This window comes from Corapipo altera, unplaced genomic scaffold (genome assembly GCF_003945725.1).
Source record: "Corapipo altera isolate COAL_440 unplaced genomic scaffold, ASM394572v1 201, whole genome shotgun sequence".
Lineage (NCBI taxonomy): Eukaryota > Metazoa > Chordata > Aves > Passeriformes > Pipridae > Corapipo > Corapipo altera.
The window spans coordinates 1,311,372-1,330,335 of NW_020884940.1; the positions used below are offsets into that span (position 1 = coordinate 1,311,372).

At 52.8% G+C, this 18,964-nt stretch overlaps 2 protein-coding genes across 3 annotated transcripts; one reads left to right on the forward strand and one right to left on the reverse strand.

The window, feature by feature from the left end:
• The first annotated feature begins 448 nt into the window (after positions 1–448).
• On the forward strand, positions 449–8,346 carry RBBP4 (RB binding protein 4, chromatin remodeling factor). Of its 2 annotated transcripts, none has more exons than XM_027661295.1 (12): positions 449–583; positions 1,035–1,182; positions 2,081–2,226; positions 3,241–3,414; positions 4,063–4,178; positions 4,323–4,483; positions 4,577–4,703; positions 4,811–4,888; positions 5,952–6,028; positions 6,144–6,201; positions 6,298–6,408; positions 7,228–8,346. In XM_027661295.1, the coding sequence occupies exons 2-12, from the start codon at positions 1,124–1,126 to the stop codon at positions 7,291–7,293; spliced, it is 1,173 nt and encodes a 390-aa protein (XP_027517096.1). In that variant the 5' UTR covers positions 449–583; positions 1,035–1,123; the 3' UTR covers positions 7,294–8,346. The 2 variants fall into 2 exon arrangements, with proteins under 2 accessions (XP_027517096.1, XP_027517097.1); XM_027661296.1 differs by having other exon boundaries at positions 1,038–1,182.
• A 496-nt stretch (positions 8,347–8,842) lies between these two features.
• On the reverse strand, positions 8,843–14,534 carry SYNC (syncoilin, intermediate filament protein). Its single transcript, XM_027661285.1, has 4 exons — positions 14,379–14,534; positions 11,695–13,102; positions 10,408–10,532; positions 8,843–9,283 (listed from the first exon to the last, which is right to left on the reverse strand). The coding sequence occupies exons 1-4, from the start codon at positions 14,420–14,422 to the stop codon at positions 9,220–9,222; spliced, it is 1,641 nt and encodes a 546-aa protein (XP_027517086.1). The 5' UTR covers positions 14,423–14,534; the 3' UTR covers positions 8,843–9,219.
• Between the last annotated feature and the right edge of the window lie 4,430 nt (positions 14,535–18,964).

Sequence of the window (18,964 nt, forward strand, 5' to 3'; positions counted from 1 at the left end):
CGGTGGTGCGGACAAAGGTGTCACCGGCCGCTGCCGCGCCACGCGGGGGTGCCCCCGTTCCGCGGGGGTGCCCCGGTTCCGTACGGGAGCTCCGGTTCAGCGGGGCCGCCCCCCCCCGTTCCTTTGGGATGCCCCCGTTCCGTAGGGGTGTCCCCCGGTTCCACAGGGCTGCTCCCAGTTCCGTGGATAAGCTCCCGTTCCACGGGGGCGAACCCCCGTTCCCTGGGGGGGAGCCCCGGTACCGTGAGGCTGCTCCCGTTTCGTGGGAGAGCCCCGGTTCCACGGGCCCGCCCCCGTTCCGTGGGGGTTCCCCCCGTTTCCGTGGGACTGCTCCCGTTTCCACGGGACATCCCCGGTTCTGGGGGGCTGCCCCGGTTCCGCGGGGGTGTCCCCGTTCCGCGGGTGAACTCCCCCGGCTCTGCCCGCCCACGTTCTCCTCCTCCCGCGGCGGAGGCTGGTGGCAGATGGGATGAGAAAAACGTGTGAGAGAACAACCAGGCAGCAGAAGGAGCCTTGGAAAACTGGATTTTTGGGAACTGCTAGTTCAAGGCTGCGCCCAGACTGGTCTGTTTAACAGCAGTTGGTGGGTGTCCTGCTTTTAAACGTTGTTACACGTCTGGGTTTTGCCTCCGTGGTGCCCTGTGCCCTGAGTTTTAAAATTTTATTGTGCTGCTTCTGACAGCATCATCATCATTGAACCACCACAGCATGGTTTGGGTTGGAAGGGACCTCAAAGCCCATCCAGTCCCACCCCCTGCCATGGGCAGGGACACCTTCCACTAGCCCAGGTTGCTCCAAGCAGGGATGAAATTTGACATAGTTAATATTAATTCTGAGCCATATATCCAGAATAAAAGGATTAGCATGTGCAACAGGGTATTTTTAATTACCTAATAACCAGTAGAGCATCCAACAGCAAACCAGGGTGTGATGTAGTTGGCTCTAATCCATTGCTTGCTCAGGGTGATGTGTGTCTGTAAATACATTCATAAAGGCTAATTAATTGTATGTGTTTTTTTAAAAACCCACTTCAGCAGCCTTTGATGATGCGGTGGAAGAACGTGTGATCAACGAGGAGTATAAAATATGGAAAAAGAACACCCCCTTCTTGTATGATCTGGTGATGACCCACGCCCTGGAGTGGCCCAGCTTGACTGCTCAGTGGCTTCCTGATGTCACAAGGTAAATTAATCCTTTTGCTTTCTAGTTAAAGCAGAATAGGTAGTAAATCCAGGATCACTTTTTGTTAAAGTAAGGCAGTGTGTAATTCCTTTCTGTCTTAATAACCCCCTGCCTTGCCAACAGCAAATTGAGGACACTCAACACCAGAGATAATCAGTACAGACATTTTTAATTTGGGAAAATATCTTGTATTATCGAGGTGTTTTCACACATTTGATTTTAATGTTTTTCTTATTCCAGGTTCACCCACCCCTTCAATAAGCAAAAAACTCATCAGAAACAGAGTTAGATATAATCTGAAGAACCAACATTTCGTCCTAAGCTCCCATAACCACGTTCTGAGTTGTACTTGAGCTGCTAAAATCTCTTAAAGGAAGGCAGGGGAGTGGTGGTCTGTTGTGCTGAGAGAGTTTTAGGTTGAGCTCATAAAATCCCAGACTGATTTGGGTTGAAATGGAAGTTGTAGATCATCCATGTGTCGTGCCATGGCCAGGGACACCTTCCACTAGCCCAGGTTGCTCCAAGCCCTTTCCAACCTGGCCTTGGACACTTCCAGGGATGGGGCAGCCACAGCTTCTCTGGGCAACCTGTGCCAGGGCCTCCCCACCCTCCCAGGGAAGGATTTCTTCCCAATATCCCATCTAAATCTGCTCCTTTAACTGTGAAGCCATTCCCCTTTGTCCTGGTACTCCATGCTCTTGTAAAAAGTCCCTCTCCATCTTTCTTGTGGGACACCTTGAGCTGTGATAAGTGATTTCCTCCAGAGGAAGCAGGTTTTTTGTTGGGACAGGAAAACAACCATAAATTTCAAGATCCTTATTCTGTCAGAAACCACAATAAAAAGTGTTGTAATCAGCCCAGTGGTTGTGACCCCTGCTTTGCTCCTCTCCCCTCACAGACCTGAAGGCAAAGATTTCAGTATCCACAGGTTAGTCCTGGGCACCCACACCTCAGATGAGCAGAATCACCTGGTCATAGCAAGTGTGCAGCTGCCTAATGATGATGCCCAGTTTGATGCCTCACACTATGACAGTGAGAAAGGAGGTAAGACCCCAAAGGGGTGGGTTTTAACCATATTTTCCTTCCCTTCCCAACAGAAAATTCGCCTTCTCTCAACGTTCAGGCAGCAAGATTCACTTCTACTTCTCAACTGAACCATTTATTTCTGTGTTACCCCCTTAATGACCAGATTAACTGACAAATATGCCCCTTTGTGGATAAACACTCTGGTTTTTGAATGTATGTGATTTCTTAAGAATCTAATGATGAAAACAGAAGGTGGGGGCTTATTGCAAAAGCATTTTGGTCTGTGGGAAACCTCACCCCTCCCTATTTCTCATCAGGAATTGACATTGAATTCCATGCAGTGCTGCTTATGGGTATTTTTACTGTCACTTTTGCACTGCATAAACTCTTCCAATGAGAAAGTCACTCATGTAAAAGAATATTCTTATATTCTTTTACAGCCTGATAGCTGTGCCAGCCCCTGTTTTATTGTAGAAATTGGTTTCTATTGTGTTTTATGCAGTGTATCAGGCTTGAATTGGATGTTTCCTGTAACCTTTGTGGGTGTCAGCACTGCCACAAGTTAGACATTTCTCATGTTTACTTGACTGAATCAGTCTTTCCACCTGGTGAAAGTCCTTAAATGATCCAATGTTTGCCCTTCTTTTTACAGGAAGTCTGGATTGTGCAATGAGTATTTTGATCTTTGGGCCTTTTAAGTGTTGTTCATGAGCACAATATTGTCTCATAAATACTTGGTTTCTATTCTATTTTAGTATTTCTCAAAAATACATACTCCAATTTAAAAACAAACCCAAACCCCTCCTTTTGGCCAGAATTGTGCTGTGAAATCTTATGAAATACTAAGTTACTGTGACTTTTAAGTATAAAGATAAGGGAGCTTTAGCAGGTTGTATTTCAGACCCAACTGCAACTTGATTTTACCAGAACTTGTCTATTTTGCAGTAAGAGCTTGGCAGCACCAGCTGAATCTGAATCCTTGTGTCTTGATCTGAAACTTCTTATTCACAACTCCTGAATTCTTATTTCTAGAGTTTGGAGGCTTTGGGTCAGTCAGTGGGAAAATTGAGATTGAAATCAAGATAAACCACGAGGGAGAAGTGAACAGAGCCCGTTACATGCCACAGAACCCCTGTATCATTGCCACCAAGACTCCATCCAGTGATGTCCTGGTCTTTGATTACACCAAACACCCTTCCAAACCAGGTGGGTGCTGCTTTGTTCTCACATACCAGCCAGCCCTTCCCAAAGGAAACCTTGATGTGGTGAAAAAGAGCTTAAAAAGTTGCCTGGATTGCCTGTCATTTGGGGGTTTAGGGCAAAGGGGGTGTTTAGTGTAAGGTTATTTTGTATGAAGCTTCCAGATGTATCCATGGAAAGATAAACCTTGTGCTTTTGCTGGTTATTTTGTCGCCTCACTGTGTGTGGTGGTAGAAGGTGGGTTTTTTTGGAAGCTGTGATTTCTTTGGTGGGTAGCTGAGCTGTTCCCCTTGATATCCTGTCAAGATATTAACCTATGAACTCATCAAGACAGTACAGAGTAAATAGTTTTGCCACTTGTGGGGAGGATCAGAAGTGCCTTTGTTACTTTAAAAGTGCAGTTACAGATGATGAGGGAAAGAAAAATATCCCACCAGCAGTTTAGGAGGAGTTTTTGGAGCAGTGAGAGATGAGCTGCTCTTCCTCCATCCAGCTGGACCAGGTGACTCAGGCCAAAGCATGGGGAGGTGGCTCCTGGGCTGCTGAAAATGGCACAGCAAAGTTTAGTAAAGCACAGTAAAACTTAATGCAGATATTCCAGGATGTGCTGGAAGTGATCCCAGGCACTGGAGTTCTTGCACTGCCTCGTTACAGATCCTTCTGGAGAGTGTAACCCTGACCTGCGCCTTCGTGGGCACCAAAAGGAGGGTTATGGGCTGTCCTGGAACCCAAACCTCAGTGGGCACTTGCTCAGTGCCTCTGATGATCATGTGAGTACTTTAAATAGAGCTGAAACCTGCACTTTGTGTGCCCTGGGAAGGTCAGGAATGTTCTGGGTTTGAGGGGGAGGAGGAGGAGGTGGAGAGATCATCTGTCTGGAGTCGTAATTTTTTCAATTTCCCGTTGTTTCAAAGACCATCTGCTTGTGGGATATCAGTGCTGTTCCAAAAGAAGGCAAAGTGGTGGATGCAAAGACCATCTTCACAGGCCACACAGCAGTGGTGGAGGATGTATCTTGGCACCTGCTCCATGAATCCCTTTTTGGATCCGTTGCTGACGATCAGAAGCTCATGATGTAAGTGAGGGAACTTTTCCCATTTGCTGCTTAGTCCCTTGGGGAAAGGGGACAGGAACCTTTGTTTCAATTCCATGTTTTTTTCATTCCCAGCTGGGACACTCGGTCAAACAACACCTCCAAACCCAGTCATTCCGTGGATGCTCACACAGCTGAAGTCAACTGCCTTTCCTTCAACCCTTACAGTGAGTTCATCCTGGCCACAGGATCAGCTGATAAGGTACATCCACCTTGAGCTTGCAACATCCTTGTCCTGTTTCTGATGTGTGAGTGTGGATGTACATGTTGGTTACTTCAACAAAACGTGGTTTTGTGTTTTTTTCACAGACTGTAGCTCTGTGGGACTTGAGGAACCTAAAACTGAAGCTGCACTCCTTTGAATCACATAAAGATGAAATATTTCAGGTATAACAAAATGTCTTTATCTTTTATGCACATAGAGTTGGAAAAATAGTCTTTTCTACTCTCTTTTTATTAGAGATACTTTCACTTTAAAACTCATTCTTTTCTCTCCTCTGCTTATCATTTTCTGGGTGATTGTTGTGGGGCTGCAGAGCTCCAGTACAGATAAGAGTGTCCAGAAGGCCAGACTGGGAACAGAGAAATGCTCTGGAGCTTTAACCACAGCAGAGGGATGAAATGGTAGCAGTGCAGGGTCCATTAAATTATTCATGGCAGCAGATTGAAGCAGGAGGCCCCAGTGAAATGGCTGCAGTGTTTCCATCTCCTCAGCCTGCTCCTGGAGGAAGGTTTAGCTGCTTCCCGTTAGCAGGATCACCAAAACATCCTCTGACAACAAACAACTGCTAATTTTACTGGTGTAAATATAGAATGTTCACATCATGGGTGGCACGTGCTTAGCAGATACAATATTTCCATCTCCAGCTCCTGCCTTAATCAGAGGGGAAAATATGCAGAGATTTCTTTTTGGTGGGAGGATTATTAGTTCAGGCCGTGATTATGTCTAAATAAAACTACACACGGAATCCTGAAGTGCAGAATTCTGAGTTCTTTCCTAATCCTGTGATCCTATTAGGTGGTGTGTTTTTGGAGAGCTTTATCTCCAGCAGGAGTGGTAAATGTGAGCTTTTGGGGCAGCTAAGCTCAACTTACAGTGATTTGTTTTCGTGTGAGAACTGCACCTACTGCTGAAGGAATCCCTGGCTTTGCCTTGTGCAATAATCCTTCCTGAGATAAGGAGCAACCAATACCCTTGGGAGCTGTTTGCACTTGGGAACACGTGGGCTTTGTTAGAGGAAAGGTTCCAGGTGGCACCTTTTTGGTGTGTGGATGTTCACAAACTGCCTCCTGTGCTCAGGGTTCTCAGTTTTGGGGGTATTTTTATTCCGGGTTATTGTCAGTTTGAATTCTCACAGAGCTTTCAGGACACACAATGAAGTGGTGTTTGTTGTCAGTGTCATGTTGCAGCTTCTTAAAACTTAATTTCCAAATTCATCCCTGTCTGTAGGTTCAGTGGTCTCCCCATAATGAAACTATACTGGCCTCCAGTGGCACGGACCGCAGGCTAAACGTCTGGGACTTGAGGTAAATCCCAAATTACTCACACTGTCCCCACAAAATATTGTTCATTAATTGCATCACACCTTAAAAAACAAACCAACCCCCACCTTTTCTTTTTTTCTTCTTTTTTTTTTTGCAGTAAAATTGGAGAAGAGCAATCCCCTGAAGATGCTGAGGATGGGCCCCCAGAGCTGTTGGTGAGTCTTTTCAATCTCATTAATTACTCTGACCAGTTGTTCCCTTGTACAAGGGTAGATTTGTAACCACTCCCCTTTTTATTTACCCAACCCTAGTTTATTCATGGTGGTCATACTGCAAAGATATCTGATTTCTCCTGGAATCCCAACGAGCCCTGGGTCATTTGTTCTGTATCAGAAGATAATATCATGCAAGTCTGGCAAATGGTGAGTTGCTTGGGAGAGTGCAGGAAGTGGCAGGTGAGAGATGGTGTTGAAATGCCTGGATTTCAGCATTCCTGCTTTTATTTGCAGCTCTCAGAGTTGCTCATTTTGTAGCATTACTGAAATCTCAAAGGGACAGTGAAACCCCCTTTAGCTTTGGTCAGAACAATGGTTTCCAAATACTCAGAAGCTGGTTTGTATTTAAAAAAAAAAAATAAGGAAGTGCTGGTGCAGAAGAAAATTTTTCCCTTCTATGCTTGAATGAAAAACAGTGTGTGAGAACCAACAGTGAAACTAAGGTTTCTGTTAGTTACTGTCCTGAGGAATAAAATCTTTGTAAATGATGCAAATGCCCTCCTGAGGATGGAGAATGGGAATGGTTTGTTGCCCCTGCATTCCCAGCTGTTGAAGGTTTTGGAAAACAATCTTGACCTTTGAAAAGACCATAATCCTATTTTTTTTAAAATTTATTTACCTGTAGATTTTGTTCTTGGCAGCTTTCCATGTAGTTCTTTTGGAAGGTTCAGCTAAGTAGAGGATCTACTAAATACATACAAAACAGTGTTGACTGAAGTAAGCCTTGCAGTGGCCTCTGCTTTAACAAGGCAGATTCCTAAGCTAAAACAACTTAGAGGAAACTTGGGAAATGTTTTGAAGATGTGGCTCTTATGGAAAAGGTCATTTTTGTTGCTGCTTTGATGTTAAATGCTCTTGGGTGATACATATCTGCAGATTAAAAGCTGCCAGAGCTTTTTGAGGGGGTGGAATCCTGTCCAGCACGGTGGGAAGTGCTTCCTCAATCCCTCCCTCCCTGTCTTGCAGGCTGAGAACATCTATAACGATGAAGATCCCGAAGGAAGCGTGGATCCAGAAGGTCAAGGATCCTAGATGACAACCTTTTCTTCTTTTTAGTCTTTTTTTTTTTTCCCTTCTCTTCCCTCTCAACCCTGAATATTGACTTAACACTGGTTTTGAGACACACGTAGGCTTTGTGTTCAGCCATCCACCTGTAGATCCCATCACAGGCTTTTTCACCCACACAGCGAGTACCCACCCCCCAAAAAAGGGCTCAGCCCCCTCAGCCAGGTCTGTGCTGTAGCCCCTCGATCAGAATTCCTGCAGCAACCTCTTGTGTCAGGCTGGCTGTCCCCTTTTGGCTGCCTTTCATCACACAGCAAGCTTGGGTTTGGTTTTTTTTCTTGCTCCAGCCATGGGCTTTTTCCTAATTTAAACAAAAGTTGAATTGGCAGAGCTGCCCAGTGGGCTTGAGCCAATAGGGATGGTGCAAGTGTTAATCCACTGGCAGCTCAGAAATGGTGTGGAAGGTCCTGGCCCCCTCAGTGCAACTCAGAGGCCTTGGAATTCCTTTAGTTATCTTGTGGATTTTTCTGCCTTTGCAGATGCAAAACACACTTGCAAGTTCTGACTTGAACTGAAATTTCTCTGGTTTTTTTTCTTTTTTTTTTAATCTCTCCTGGCAATTCTGGGCTTTCCATTCCTTCCTCCCTCTCCCTTTTCTCCCACCTGCTGGGCCACAGCCCTTTGGATTCTATTTAGCTATTCCTGCAGAGCATCCTTCACCCCCCCTCATGGTTTTTTTTTTTTTTTTTTCTTGCTCTATTGTGTGTTTCTCGAGCTGTGTTTTTTCACATGATGTTTCTTTCCTTTCTGTGAAATGGTTTTTAAGACTTGGGACCCCCAAGTTGTAAAAGGTGTACGTTTGTGCCAGCGGACACGGTGCCCTGAGCAGCGTTGGCAGCTGGTGTGGAGCAGATTAAACGTGGATGAACTGCTTTTTTTAGGAGTTAGTCCTTGACCACTGGTTCCTGCACGTCTTCCACTCGGGTGTCCCGTGCCACCAGCAGCCTGTTACTCTCCATCTCCTCATGACTAATTGCGTGTAAGTCCTTCAGTTGGAATAAAGGTTTTCTACATAAACGCCGTGGAGTTTTGGGGAGTTCTGTGCTCTTTTCTTCCTGCTCTGTCAGGGTAAGGTTGACCTGTTCAGGGAGCAGGGATAGGAAGGGTGTGGTCTCCACCTCTGTGTGTCCCATGAGACTGGGTGCTGGGATAGATTTTTTTGCTGTTTTCTTTGTGGAATGAGTCAATGAACACTTAAAATCCCCAAGCAGCCACAAAAGCCCTGAGCTGTTCCTTCCCCCTCAAGCCTGTCTGCCTTCTGGCTCTGCCTTCAGCCCTTGCCACAGAGCTGTTTTTGTTAATCTGCAGCATGAATAGTCTGGTACAAACACCCAGGTTGGACACACAGACTTGGGATTTGGAGGCGCAGCTTTGGGAATGAAAAGGCTCCTTAAACTCTGACCTTTATTTTCAGTGTGAGACTCGATATAAAGTGAAAACCTCTTACCCACCACCTCCTTTCTGTGGGGCACATCCCAGTACAGCAGAGACCCTTGAAATACAAAAGAAAATCCTGTTCAAAGGATAAAGCTTCTCTTGCATGTAAACTTTTAAAAGTCAACACCCCCCCAGAACTTTCAGTGCAGGTTTAAACAATCCATCTATGGGACAAGGCAAGATAACGTTTTCCCAAACACAGCAGAACATAAATCTGTTATTCCTCATCCATGTCCATCGTTCAGTGCAAGGATTGTTTGCTCTGCTCCTCTGTGGAAAAGCAGTTTTACTACATGAGCAGCAGCACCTGGAGAAACACACCCAGGGAAAGGACTGTTCTGGTATTCCTGACTCCAGGCAGCAGCTGTGCTTCAGGCAGGATAAGCAGCACGAGGAGACATCCCTTGTAGATCCTCTGTCCATTGTTTTTGCTACAAAGAGGAAAATTCCATAGTTCTAACAGTCCTGGTCTGCCTTTTCCTCCGATTTGCAAAGGTGTCCATAGATTTCCAAGCAGCTCCTGTAAGGGGAGAAAGGAAACTCAGGCTATGGAATATTTACATAAATACTCTGGCTGGAGGAAAAAAAGGGAAGGGGGGTTGCTATTTCTGGAAAGCATTCTTTTCACAGTATGGAAGAAGAGGAATTGGGAGGCACTTCAGGAGGCTCGGTGAGTGTGTGGGTTTTGGGGGGGTGTGGGCCTGGCCCAGCCCTTCCAGAGCCCTTTGGCAAACAGGATTTGACAGACGGGAATGTCATTTCTGGTGTGAGCTACAGGAAGAGGCAGCTCGGAGCTGCACTTAACTCTGAGCTCCCTGGAGCGAATGTGAGACCTCATTAAAGGTGTCCTGACACCGGAGAAGCCTCAGGTGCTGTCGCTTCCAGGAAGGGCAGGTTGTAGATTCCAGGAGTTAAAAGAGAGTCCACAGGATTAAATGTTGGTCTGTGATTTAGGAGAACCCCACACGGCAGGCACAGGGTGGTGTTGGGGTCTGAATACATCTGGTGAGAACACAGGCTCAGAGGTCTCTTCCCTGTGCTTGCCATGCCAAAGTCCTACCTGGATAAAAGCTATTTGGGGCAGGGAATATCCTTTGAGGAGGCTTGGATGGAGAAGGGGAAAAAGGAATGCTAAAGGAGCAGTGAGGCTACAGAAAATGGTTACGAGTGTGCACAGCTGGGACTGGAGTAACACAGAACAGCTCCAGGCTTGGTGAGTAAAACAGTCCACAAACTCCAGGATGTTTTCTGCAGCTTTGGAAAATCCCAGCCATAGAGTTTTATGAGCAGAACACAGTTCTCTCCCGCTGGAGAGCATCCACAACACCTTCCCAAACCTAAACCTCAGCTCCTTTCCACGTATTCCTGAGGAAACCACCACTTAAGTTGCCACACCTGCTTCTTGGGAAGCAACTCCACTACTCTGCAGGAATTTCCAGCAAATCCCTATTTGCTGTTTGGCAAAGGGGCTGGAATTCCTGCTGTGCTGCCCCACCAGGCCCCTTGGTCACACACCAGCCGTGTCCCCAGGAACCAGGAGCAGAAGCCCGTGGTGTCCCACAACTGTGTGACCCCAGACTCTTCCCCACCATCCTCCTCCTCTTCCCAACCCCTCTGCCCCACAGGGATGAGACACAAACGCACTTGTAGATGGAGAGCTCCCTGTGGAGGCTCGTCCTCAGCTCCTCCAGCTCCTGGTTCTTGCGCTGCTGGAGCTGGACCCCGTTCTTCAGCTCCTTCAGCCTGTCTTCCAGCTCCTCAACCTGCTCCTGGTGGGGGGAAGAAAAGAGTGGATTAGCTGGAGGAGGAAGGTGCACAGCCAAGCTGATGCTGCCTGACTACCCTATTTAAAAACCTCTGCAAAAAAAGCTTTGTTTGGTTACAAAGGTGGGAATTTGGGATGTGTTTTGTCCTTAGGCTTCTCCCAGCTGCTTCGTTTTGTCCCCTAAACTACTCAGTGTGTGCTTTGAGAAGCTGCCAGAACTGTAAAAACCCATGAGTCAGAAGGAGATAAATGAGGAATTTGGGAAAAGGAAAACGTGGAGGGGCACACCAGGGATGCTCCAAAGTCCTGTCCTCCAAAGGACAGTGGTCCCTGAAATCCAAGGCAAGCCTTGTCAGGGGTGCTGGTGGCCTGGTCCCCATTCCAGCAGGGAGGAGCTGCAATGGAAGGGGAACATCAGTTCCAGAAAGTGCTCGGAGCCAGGCTGGGAGGAGGCAGCGCCTGCGAGCCGAGAACAGAGAGTGTTGAAAGGGGGGAGATTAATTGTGGAGCCTCTTTGCCAAATGTGCTCTTGCAGATATTGAATTGCCTTGTCCCTCAGACCAAAGTGCCGGGGGGGAAAGGCCTGGCCCAGCCAGAAATAACCCTCCCAGAAGGCAGCCCAGCCCATGGGCTGTGGGCATGGGAGATGGGACCCTTCCTGGCAGTGGGAAAAGGCAGAATCTGCCCCAGCAGGACTGGGTTTTAAAGAAAAGCCACACTTATTTAAAACTGACTTTTCCAAGTGCCTTGGCCCAGCCCTGTGTGGGAAACGTGTGGTGCCTGTGCTCAGCAGCTTTGGGAAGGAACCCTCCAAACCCTTCACCTCATCCCTGCTCGCTGGGGCCATTTCCAAGGGGCAGGCCAAAACCAAGGGAGAATATATTCAGGAGAAACCTATTTTCCAAGCTGGGTAAAGCCCCAGAACTTCCCCACCACATCCCTGGGTTTGCCTTATGCCCAGGGGCTGCTGCTTCGTGCCAGCCTGGTGGGGGATAATTTTGACTCCAACCAGCAGGAGATATTCCACATCCTCCCCCTCCTCATGCACCTCACTGCTCCCTTTGGCCCTGCGTGCAAGACCTGCAGCACCCACATTTCCCTGGCTGCAAAGCACCACCCCTGCTCTGCCAGAGGAAGGTTGTGGGGTACCCGGGGGGGGCACGTACCCGGTACTGCCCGACCTCCTCGTCCCGCTTCTGCTTGACGAGGACAATCTGCTCCTCCAGGCTGCGGTTCTGCAGCCTCAGCCGGCTGACCTCGCCCTGCAGGGGCCTCAGGGCCTCCTTCATGCCCTGGATCTCCCCCTGCATCTCCTGCAGCGCCCTGGCCCCGGCCTCGCGCCGCTCCAGCAGCCGCAGCAGCTGGGGCTCGTAGTGCTCCTCCAGCCCCCGCCGGCTCTGCGCCACGAAGCTCTCGAACTCCACGGACAGCCGGCGGCTCTCCTGCAGGTACAGGTTGTCCTGCCGGCACGGCGGGGCCTCCAGGCGCTGCCTCAGAGCCTCCTTCTCCTTCTCACAGGTCTCCTTCAGCTGGGACAGCTCCCCCGAGAGCTGCCCAGCCTGGGTCTCCAGCTCGCCCTGGTAGGCCGCGTGCTGGGACAGGTCGTGCCGCCGGCTCTCCAGCTGGTACTGGCAGGCCACACACTCCTTGGTCACCCTGAACAGCTTCTGCTTGATCTGCCGGATCTCATCCCTCAGGTTGTCCCTCTCCAGCTCCACCTTGGCCAGCAGCCTACAGGCTGCCTGGATCTCCTCGTGGGCATGGCGGATCTCCTGCAGCGCCGGCTCCCGGAGCTGGGCCAGCTCCGAGATCAGGCTGTCTCTCTCCTTCTCCAGCTGCTCCACGATTTCAATGCACTCTTGGAAGTAGTTCCCCAGCTCTTCCAGGGTCAGGCACTGATGTTCCGTGGCGTCTGCATCCAGAGGGCCTCCTGCTCCCTCTGCATCCATGTCCAGTGGAACCTCTGCCCTGTCTGTGTCTGCATCGTCTGGGATCCCTGCCCTGTCTGTGTCCATGTCCAGTGGGATTGCTGCTCCATCTGCATCCTCATCCAGTGGGATCCCTGCCCCACCTGTATTCAGGTCCTGTGGGATCCCTGCTGCATCCACATCCACTGGGATCCCTGTCCCACCTGCATCCACATCCAGTGGAATCTCCACTCCATCTGCATCCATGTCCAGTGGGATTCCTGTCCCACCTGCATCCGTGTCCAGCGGGATCGCTGCCCCATCCACATCCAGTGGAATCCCTACTCCTTCCGCAGCCACGTCCAGCGGGACTCCTGCCACATCCACATCCAGCGGGATCCCAGCCCCAGCTGCATCCTCGTCCAGCTGGGTCCCTGGCATGTTTAGCTCCAAGGAAGTGTCCCTGCTGGTGGCCTGTAGCTCCTGGCTGGAGTCTGGACTGCCCCTGAGCGGGGGTGTCACCCCCACACCCCCTGATGGGTCTAACGGGCTGTGTGGATGATCCACGTGTGGAGCAGCACCTGCAGCCGCTCCCTGAGGGGCTGAGGATGCTCCAGCTTCATCCAGCTGCAGCTCTGGAGGGAGCTCAGCCTGTGCCATCATGTCCCTGGAAGAGAGAGGAGACGTGAACCAGAGCAATGAGTGTAACAGGTCTCAGCCCTTCCTCCCACCCTGTGAGACCCCCGGAGCAGGCCAAGACCATCCCGTGTCACTCACAGGCTGGACGGGCTGTGCTCAGCACTCCAGTGACAACTTGGACCCAAACTGTCCAGAACAAGGGAAGAAATCCCTCTTAAAGGGACCGACTGCCACGGAGGGATGCAAACCCAGCCCCCAAACCCAAGAGCTGCTCCTGTGCCAATGGGAACAGCCACCGTGTCCCGGCCAACCTCCCCGGCAGCACCGGCGCGACCGGTGTGAGCACTCCCTTTAAAACTTCCCGGGATTTTAACGATGCGGCATAACCTCACGGCACGGGAATGTGCTGCTGGAGCCCAGGCAGGCTCCCGGCTGGCTGAGGTGGAGCAAACCCCGCGCACACAGCTCCGGGCGAGCGGCAGCGCCTGCAGCAGGAGCCGCTTTGCAGAGTCATCCGATCCCGGCATTGTCCCCAGACACGGTACCCGCAGCTGCCACCGCCAAATCCTCGGTCTCACGTTCGCCCGGGCGTTATTTGGGGTAGGATGGAGAAAACAACCCCCGGGTACGAGCCGGGGCTTTTCCTGCTGCTTCCCGGGAGCCGGGGCCGGTGGGTTCGGCGGGAGGATGCTCTCACCTCTCGGTCACGCCGCTGAGCTCATGTCTAGTCATTCCCTAAGGAATGAGCACAGGCTGGCACTCGCGGGCAGCCCTCGGCTCGGAGCAACGGCTTTAAGGAAAGATCTGATTTTCACCGATACTTTCTCTCCTAATAAGGCAGTTTTCGGCACCGATGACACATCGCAGCCTCGGACTCAACGGCCGCCGGCTGGAGAGGGGGCAGCGCCTGGAAAGGTGGGGAAAGGGCTCCTCTGCTTCGTTTTTCCGTGCCCTCCTCTGTGCCAGCCCTTATTTTTCAAAGTTCTCGGCTCTGCTTTGAGTAGGCAGGGTGGGAGGGGAGGACACAGCCCTGCCTTCCCGGCGGGCCGTGGGGGCTCGCTCCCACCTGCCACCCCTCATCCCAGGGCACCCCAGAACTCCTGGGTACCCCAGAGGGACCACCCTGGTCACTCTCGAGGGTTTTGGAGTGCTGAACCTCAGATTCCCCCACCCCACCCCTGCACCCAAGGCTTTGGCAGCCCCCTCGCCTGCCCCACGCCCCCAACCTCGCCCTGGATCCCGCACCCACGGGACCCTCCGAGGGGCATCAGCCCCTTCCCTGCCCAGCCCAGGTGGGCTCTTACCTTCCTCCCCTGGAGCCCAGCGCCTCCGGCTCTGCACTGCACATGGGCTTAGCATGGGGCGGGAGGGGGTTATTAATAAACAGGGCTGGAAATCAGACTCCCCGGAGCAGCCGCTTCGCCCGGCCACCGCCTGCAGTGCCAGCTGCGGGCGCTGCCTTCCTCCGCCCCGGGGAGGAGGAGGAAGAGGAGGAGGAGGAGGGCGGGGAAGGCCAGGCTGTCTGCATCCCTGGCAGAGGCAGCCGCAGGGACCGGCTGCAGCCAGCCCCCATCCCTAGGGAGCAGTCCCCGCAGCCCCCCACCCTCCCCGGCTGTTCCCACCCGTGATTTATGGTGGAGGTTTGTTCTGTGCAGCCTCGAAGCCGCCCCTTCCTGCGGCTCTTTCCTGGGATCTGCAGGTCCCCATCCCACCGGGGTCCTGGGCAGGACGGGGGTGGGCTGGGATGGGGATAGTGGGGTGCCCGGGAGGGGTCCCCTGGGGCTGTGGGGGTTCATCTGTGATGGAAGGGGAAGTGCCAGAGGATGCAAATGCCAGGGCCTCATTCTGTACATGGGCGAGTGAGGGTGCTGGGAGCACGGTGTTACAATCCCCTCAGTATTGATTATCAACGTCTTAAACACCAGTATCTTGGGATTCTTTAGGTGCCCCAGGTTGGCCCTGCAAACACCCCAGTAATGGCAGAGCGTGGCCTCCGCTTCCCCTTCCGCCCACATCCGATCCCTTTTCCCTCTGTTTTGGGGATGGAGAAGGTGGTGTTTCACTCTGCAAAGCCCCATGGTGGCCACGGTCACACTGCTGGGTGTCCAGTAGTGACTCTGCCCTCACCCTCCTCCCACTGACTTGTTTTTCCACCTCTGCCCACCCACCATCCCCACAGCGGTGCCCACCCCCGTCCTCCCCGCTCTGTGGATCCTAAACCAACCCTTTGGCCCTCACACCGCCAGCATGTGCTCACATAAACCACACATTTTAGATACAAATTGCCCAGCTGGCATGGGTGCCTCAGCCTGTGCTCACCACATGGGCCACCCCACCCCTCACGGCGTTGCCCCCGGATCCTACCTCCGCCCGCGCCCGCTCCTGCCGCGCTCAGGAAGTTGGCACTCGCCTCTCAGGAAGTCGCCAGCTTACGTGCCCCAAAATCACCCAGCAACACACACCACAGCCCTCACCACCACCCCGTGCCACCCTGGCCCCGCGTCACCGACACCTTGCCCGTGGCTCGCCGGGGGCTGCCGAAACCAGGTTTAAAATAACAGCGCCCGTCCATCCTTCGGGAACAGAGCTTTAAAAGGAAAAGGGAGATTTCAGTGGTTCTTTTTTTTTTTTTTCCCCCCCTTTTTTTTTGGACCCCGTTGCTTTTTTCAGCACGACGCACCTTCTCGTTCTCTCTCTCTCTTTTCTTTCCACGGAGCGCCTCTATTTTTGACTCAATCGGAGAGGAATGCTGTTAATTCGCACAAGTTGGGTGTATAAATACATACATCCAGAGCTGAAACTGCCAAGGGGGAAAAAACCTGCACATCACGTGGGCCGGGTCCAACAACCCCTTGTAGGGGCTGGAGGGGACGATGGTAGCGGCGCTGGGGGTTCGTGTGATGAGCTGCCAAGGGCAGGGTGGGGAGTGAAGAGGCTCAGCTGTTCTGTGCTCCGTAAGCGGATACCCAGGCCCCGGCACGGGGATGTTTTGTGGATATAACCAGGCAACGGGTGGCTCCGGTGTCACGGCTGGACCCAGAAGTGCTCGGCAGAGCCCGGCAGCCACGGGCACGGGCTGGGACAGGACCGTGCGGGGAGACGCCGTGGGCGGCCAAACAGCGCGGACTTTGCTCTGGTAAACAGAGCTGGAGGGGAGTTATCAGCGCTGCCAGAGGGGAAGCAAAAGGCAGGAGAGAGTTTGAGAGAGTCTGAGAGACGGAGTGTTCCGGCTGCCGGGATAAGCGGCAGCGGGTTCGGTCGCTGCGCCGCCAACACGGCCCCGGCGAGTGGCTGAGGGGGGATGTGGGGAGCAAAGAGCAGCTGGGGGGCACTTCACCTGCCCTGCAGTGACCTGGGGCTGTGTCTCCCTTCCTGGTGGATTTTTCCTTCACATGTGAAGGGCAGATCTGCCCTGAGGGCAGGGACAGAGCTGGCACTGCGGCGTCACCACCCTGGCACCACCATCTTGGCACCGCCACCGTGGCACTGCCACAGCAAGCGCTGGCTCTGCCCCCATGCTGTCCCTACACAATCTTTAGGGACAGGCTGGAAGTACCAGGGAAGTTGTCCAGCTTTGGGGCCTCCTCAGCCAGAGGCTCTGGCAGTGCCGGCGACACTATGGGTTGTCCAACCTGCCCAGATCCCGGTGGGATTAGGCAGCTGTGATCCTGGGCAGCGCTGCCAGCACAGTGCCCTCAATCCTGGCTCTCCCTGGCTCCATTTGCAGAGTCCCAGGAGCACCTGGGGGCTCATCATGCCCACCACGGACCCATCTCAAAATTCCTGGTGCACCAGCCCAGGCGAGGAGGCTCGAGGGAGATCCTGGAGAGGGAGGGGAGGTCACCCAGCAGGGATGGAGGATGAGGAAGAGGAGAAGGAGGAGGAGAAGGAAGAAGAGTGCAGTGTGGGCACGTGCCCAGCTGAGGCAGGGGTGAAAGGGAGAGTCCAAAGGGACCGTCTGCTCCACAGGGACCTTGGGAGCTCCGTGGGAGCAGGGCCAGACCGTGTCCCTGTGCCACAGGCGCCAGCGGCTCCCACTTATCTGGGTGCTGGGTCCTGCTTTCCCTGCAGGGAGTGAGATGAGGAAAGCACCATTCCTGCCACGGTTGCTCCCAAGTGATACACTGGCCCAGCCAGTGGAGCAGAGCAGGGTCATATGGGGGGTCTGGCTGCAGGGACTGAGCACCAAAATCCCCCCCAGCCCAGCCAGTCCCACACTGTGCCCCTTCAGCTTTATCTCTGCTCAGCCCAGACACCGGGATTAAACATCTGCCTCAAGGCTGCCTGTCCTGGCAGCTCCCACGGCAGCTCCCCCAGCACCCCAGTGTGTCTATGTGCCCCCCGTGCCACCCCCGGGGGGATTTCACACCCCAGGTCTGGGGCTGCCACTGGCAATCAGCCCCATCACACCTGTTCCAGCCTGTGGGGCACTTATGGGGCAGATCATCCGATGTGCCCGTGACATCCCACACGCTGGGCAGCGAGGCCGTGCTGACATTCCTGCAGGTTTTTCCCTTTGGATCAGGATGCTCACACAGGAGTAGGAGATGCCTCTTGTGGCCACCAGACCAGGACACCACAGACACGTGTGACACTCCTGGGCTGTGACAGAGCTGTCCCTTCCAGCACGAGGGATTCGGGCAGGGAGTGATCTCTGCTATTTATTCATCCCATCTCCCTGTGCCTGGCACCTCAGCAAGGAGCCCTTTGCCTCCACTCTTCCCATGACATTTACATCCCGCACAACCTTTTAAACCCCCCATTTTTACAACTGAGCTGATTTCCAGCATCACAACAGCCAGTCCCCGCATCCCAACGATCGCTGGCGGGGTCACTGCCGCCCGAGCGCCCGCGCTGGGTTTTTCCATATCCTGGGGCAAGAAACAGAGAGTAGGAGCTCCGGCTCTGGTTCCTGCAGAAGGGATTTGGAGGGAGCAGCTCCCACACGGGGTGCAGCAGGATGGGAAGCGGCACCCACGGGGCTCAAAGGGGCCGGGGCGGATGTGGGAGGACCTTGTCCCGGCTACCTGCGTGTGATGGAGGTGTTAATGAGTAATGAGGGAGCAGCCAGGGCTCAGTGTCCCAGCCAGGCAACGGAAATTGGGGCAGAGGATGGCTGAGCACACCCCAAGGCACCGGCTGCACCGAGGCCGCCCTGGCACGAGGAGCTCCTGTGGCTGCTGGGACACGTGATGCCAGAGCAGGAGCTGACGTGTTTTATCACCCTCAGGTGACATTCGAGATCTCAGTTCCCAGGGATCAGACATGGGGGGCTCCTGGGGACATGGTAACCTCTCTGCCTCCCCTCCCCTGTGCCACGATCTCCCAGGAGCTGAGCTCCAGCCAGTTGCTCTCCCCACAAAGCTCCCAGCATCCTGTACCCAGCTGGGTACCCCACACACTGCTGGTCTGGGGGCTCTCTGAGAGGGAGTGGAGCTTTCCAGGGCCCTGCATGAAGGGCTGGTTCTTTAGGAAGCTCCTGGAATTTCCTTCTTCTCTAGGACTGGGACTGTAAGAGCAGGAAGGATGAAGGCAACCTTCCTCTTCACCTTCCTCCTCTACTTTCCTCTCCCCAGAGGGTAACTGATACTCTCCCTCTCGCTGTGATTATTTGGACAATGCTCCGTGACTGTGTGTGAAAGTATTTTTCAAACTGGTTCTGCTGCCATCCGAGGAGGGGTAAGATATGAAAAAGGGGATTTTTTTGGGAGGATAATGACTGGGAAGTTGGAGCTGGCAGCAGAAAGTCAACACAAAGGCCCTCACTGGGGATTAGGTTCTCCTCAGCACTGCTCAACTCAACATGGGTCAGCAAAGCCCTGGGGAGCAGTGACGTGCTCAGCCCTCACCCTGGGAAGGAGCTGTTCCCCTGGGATCACAGGGGGCAGGG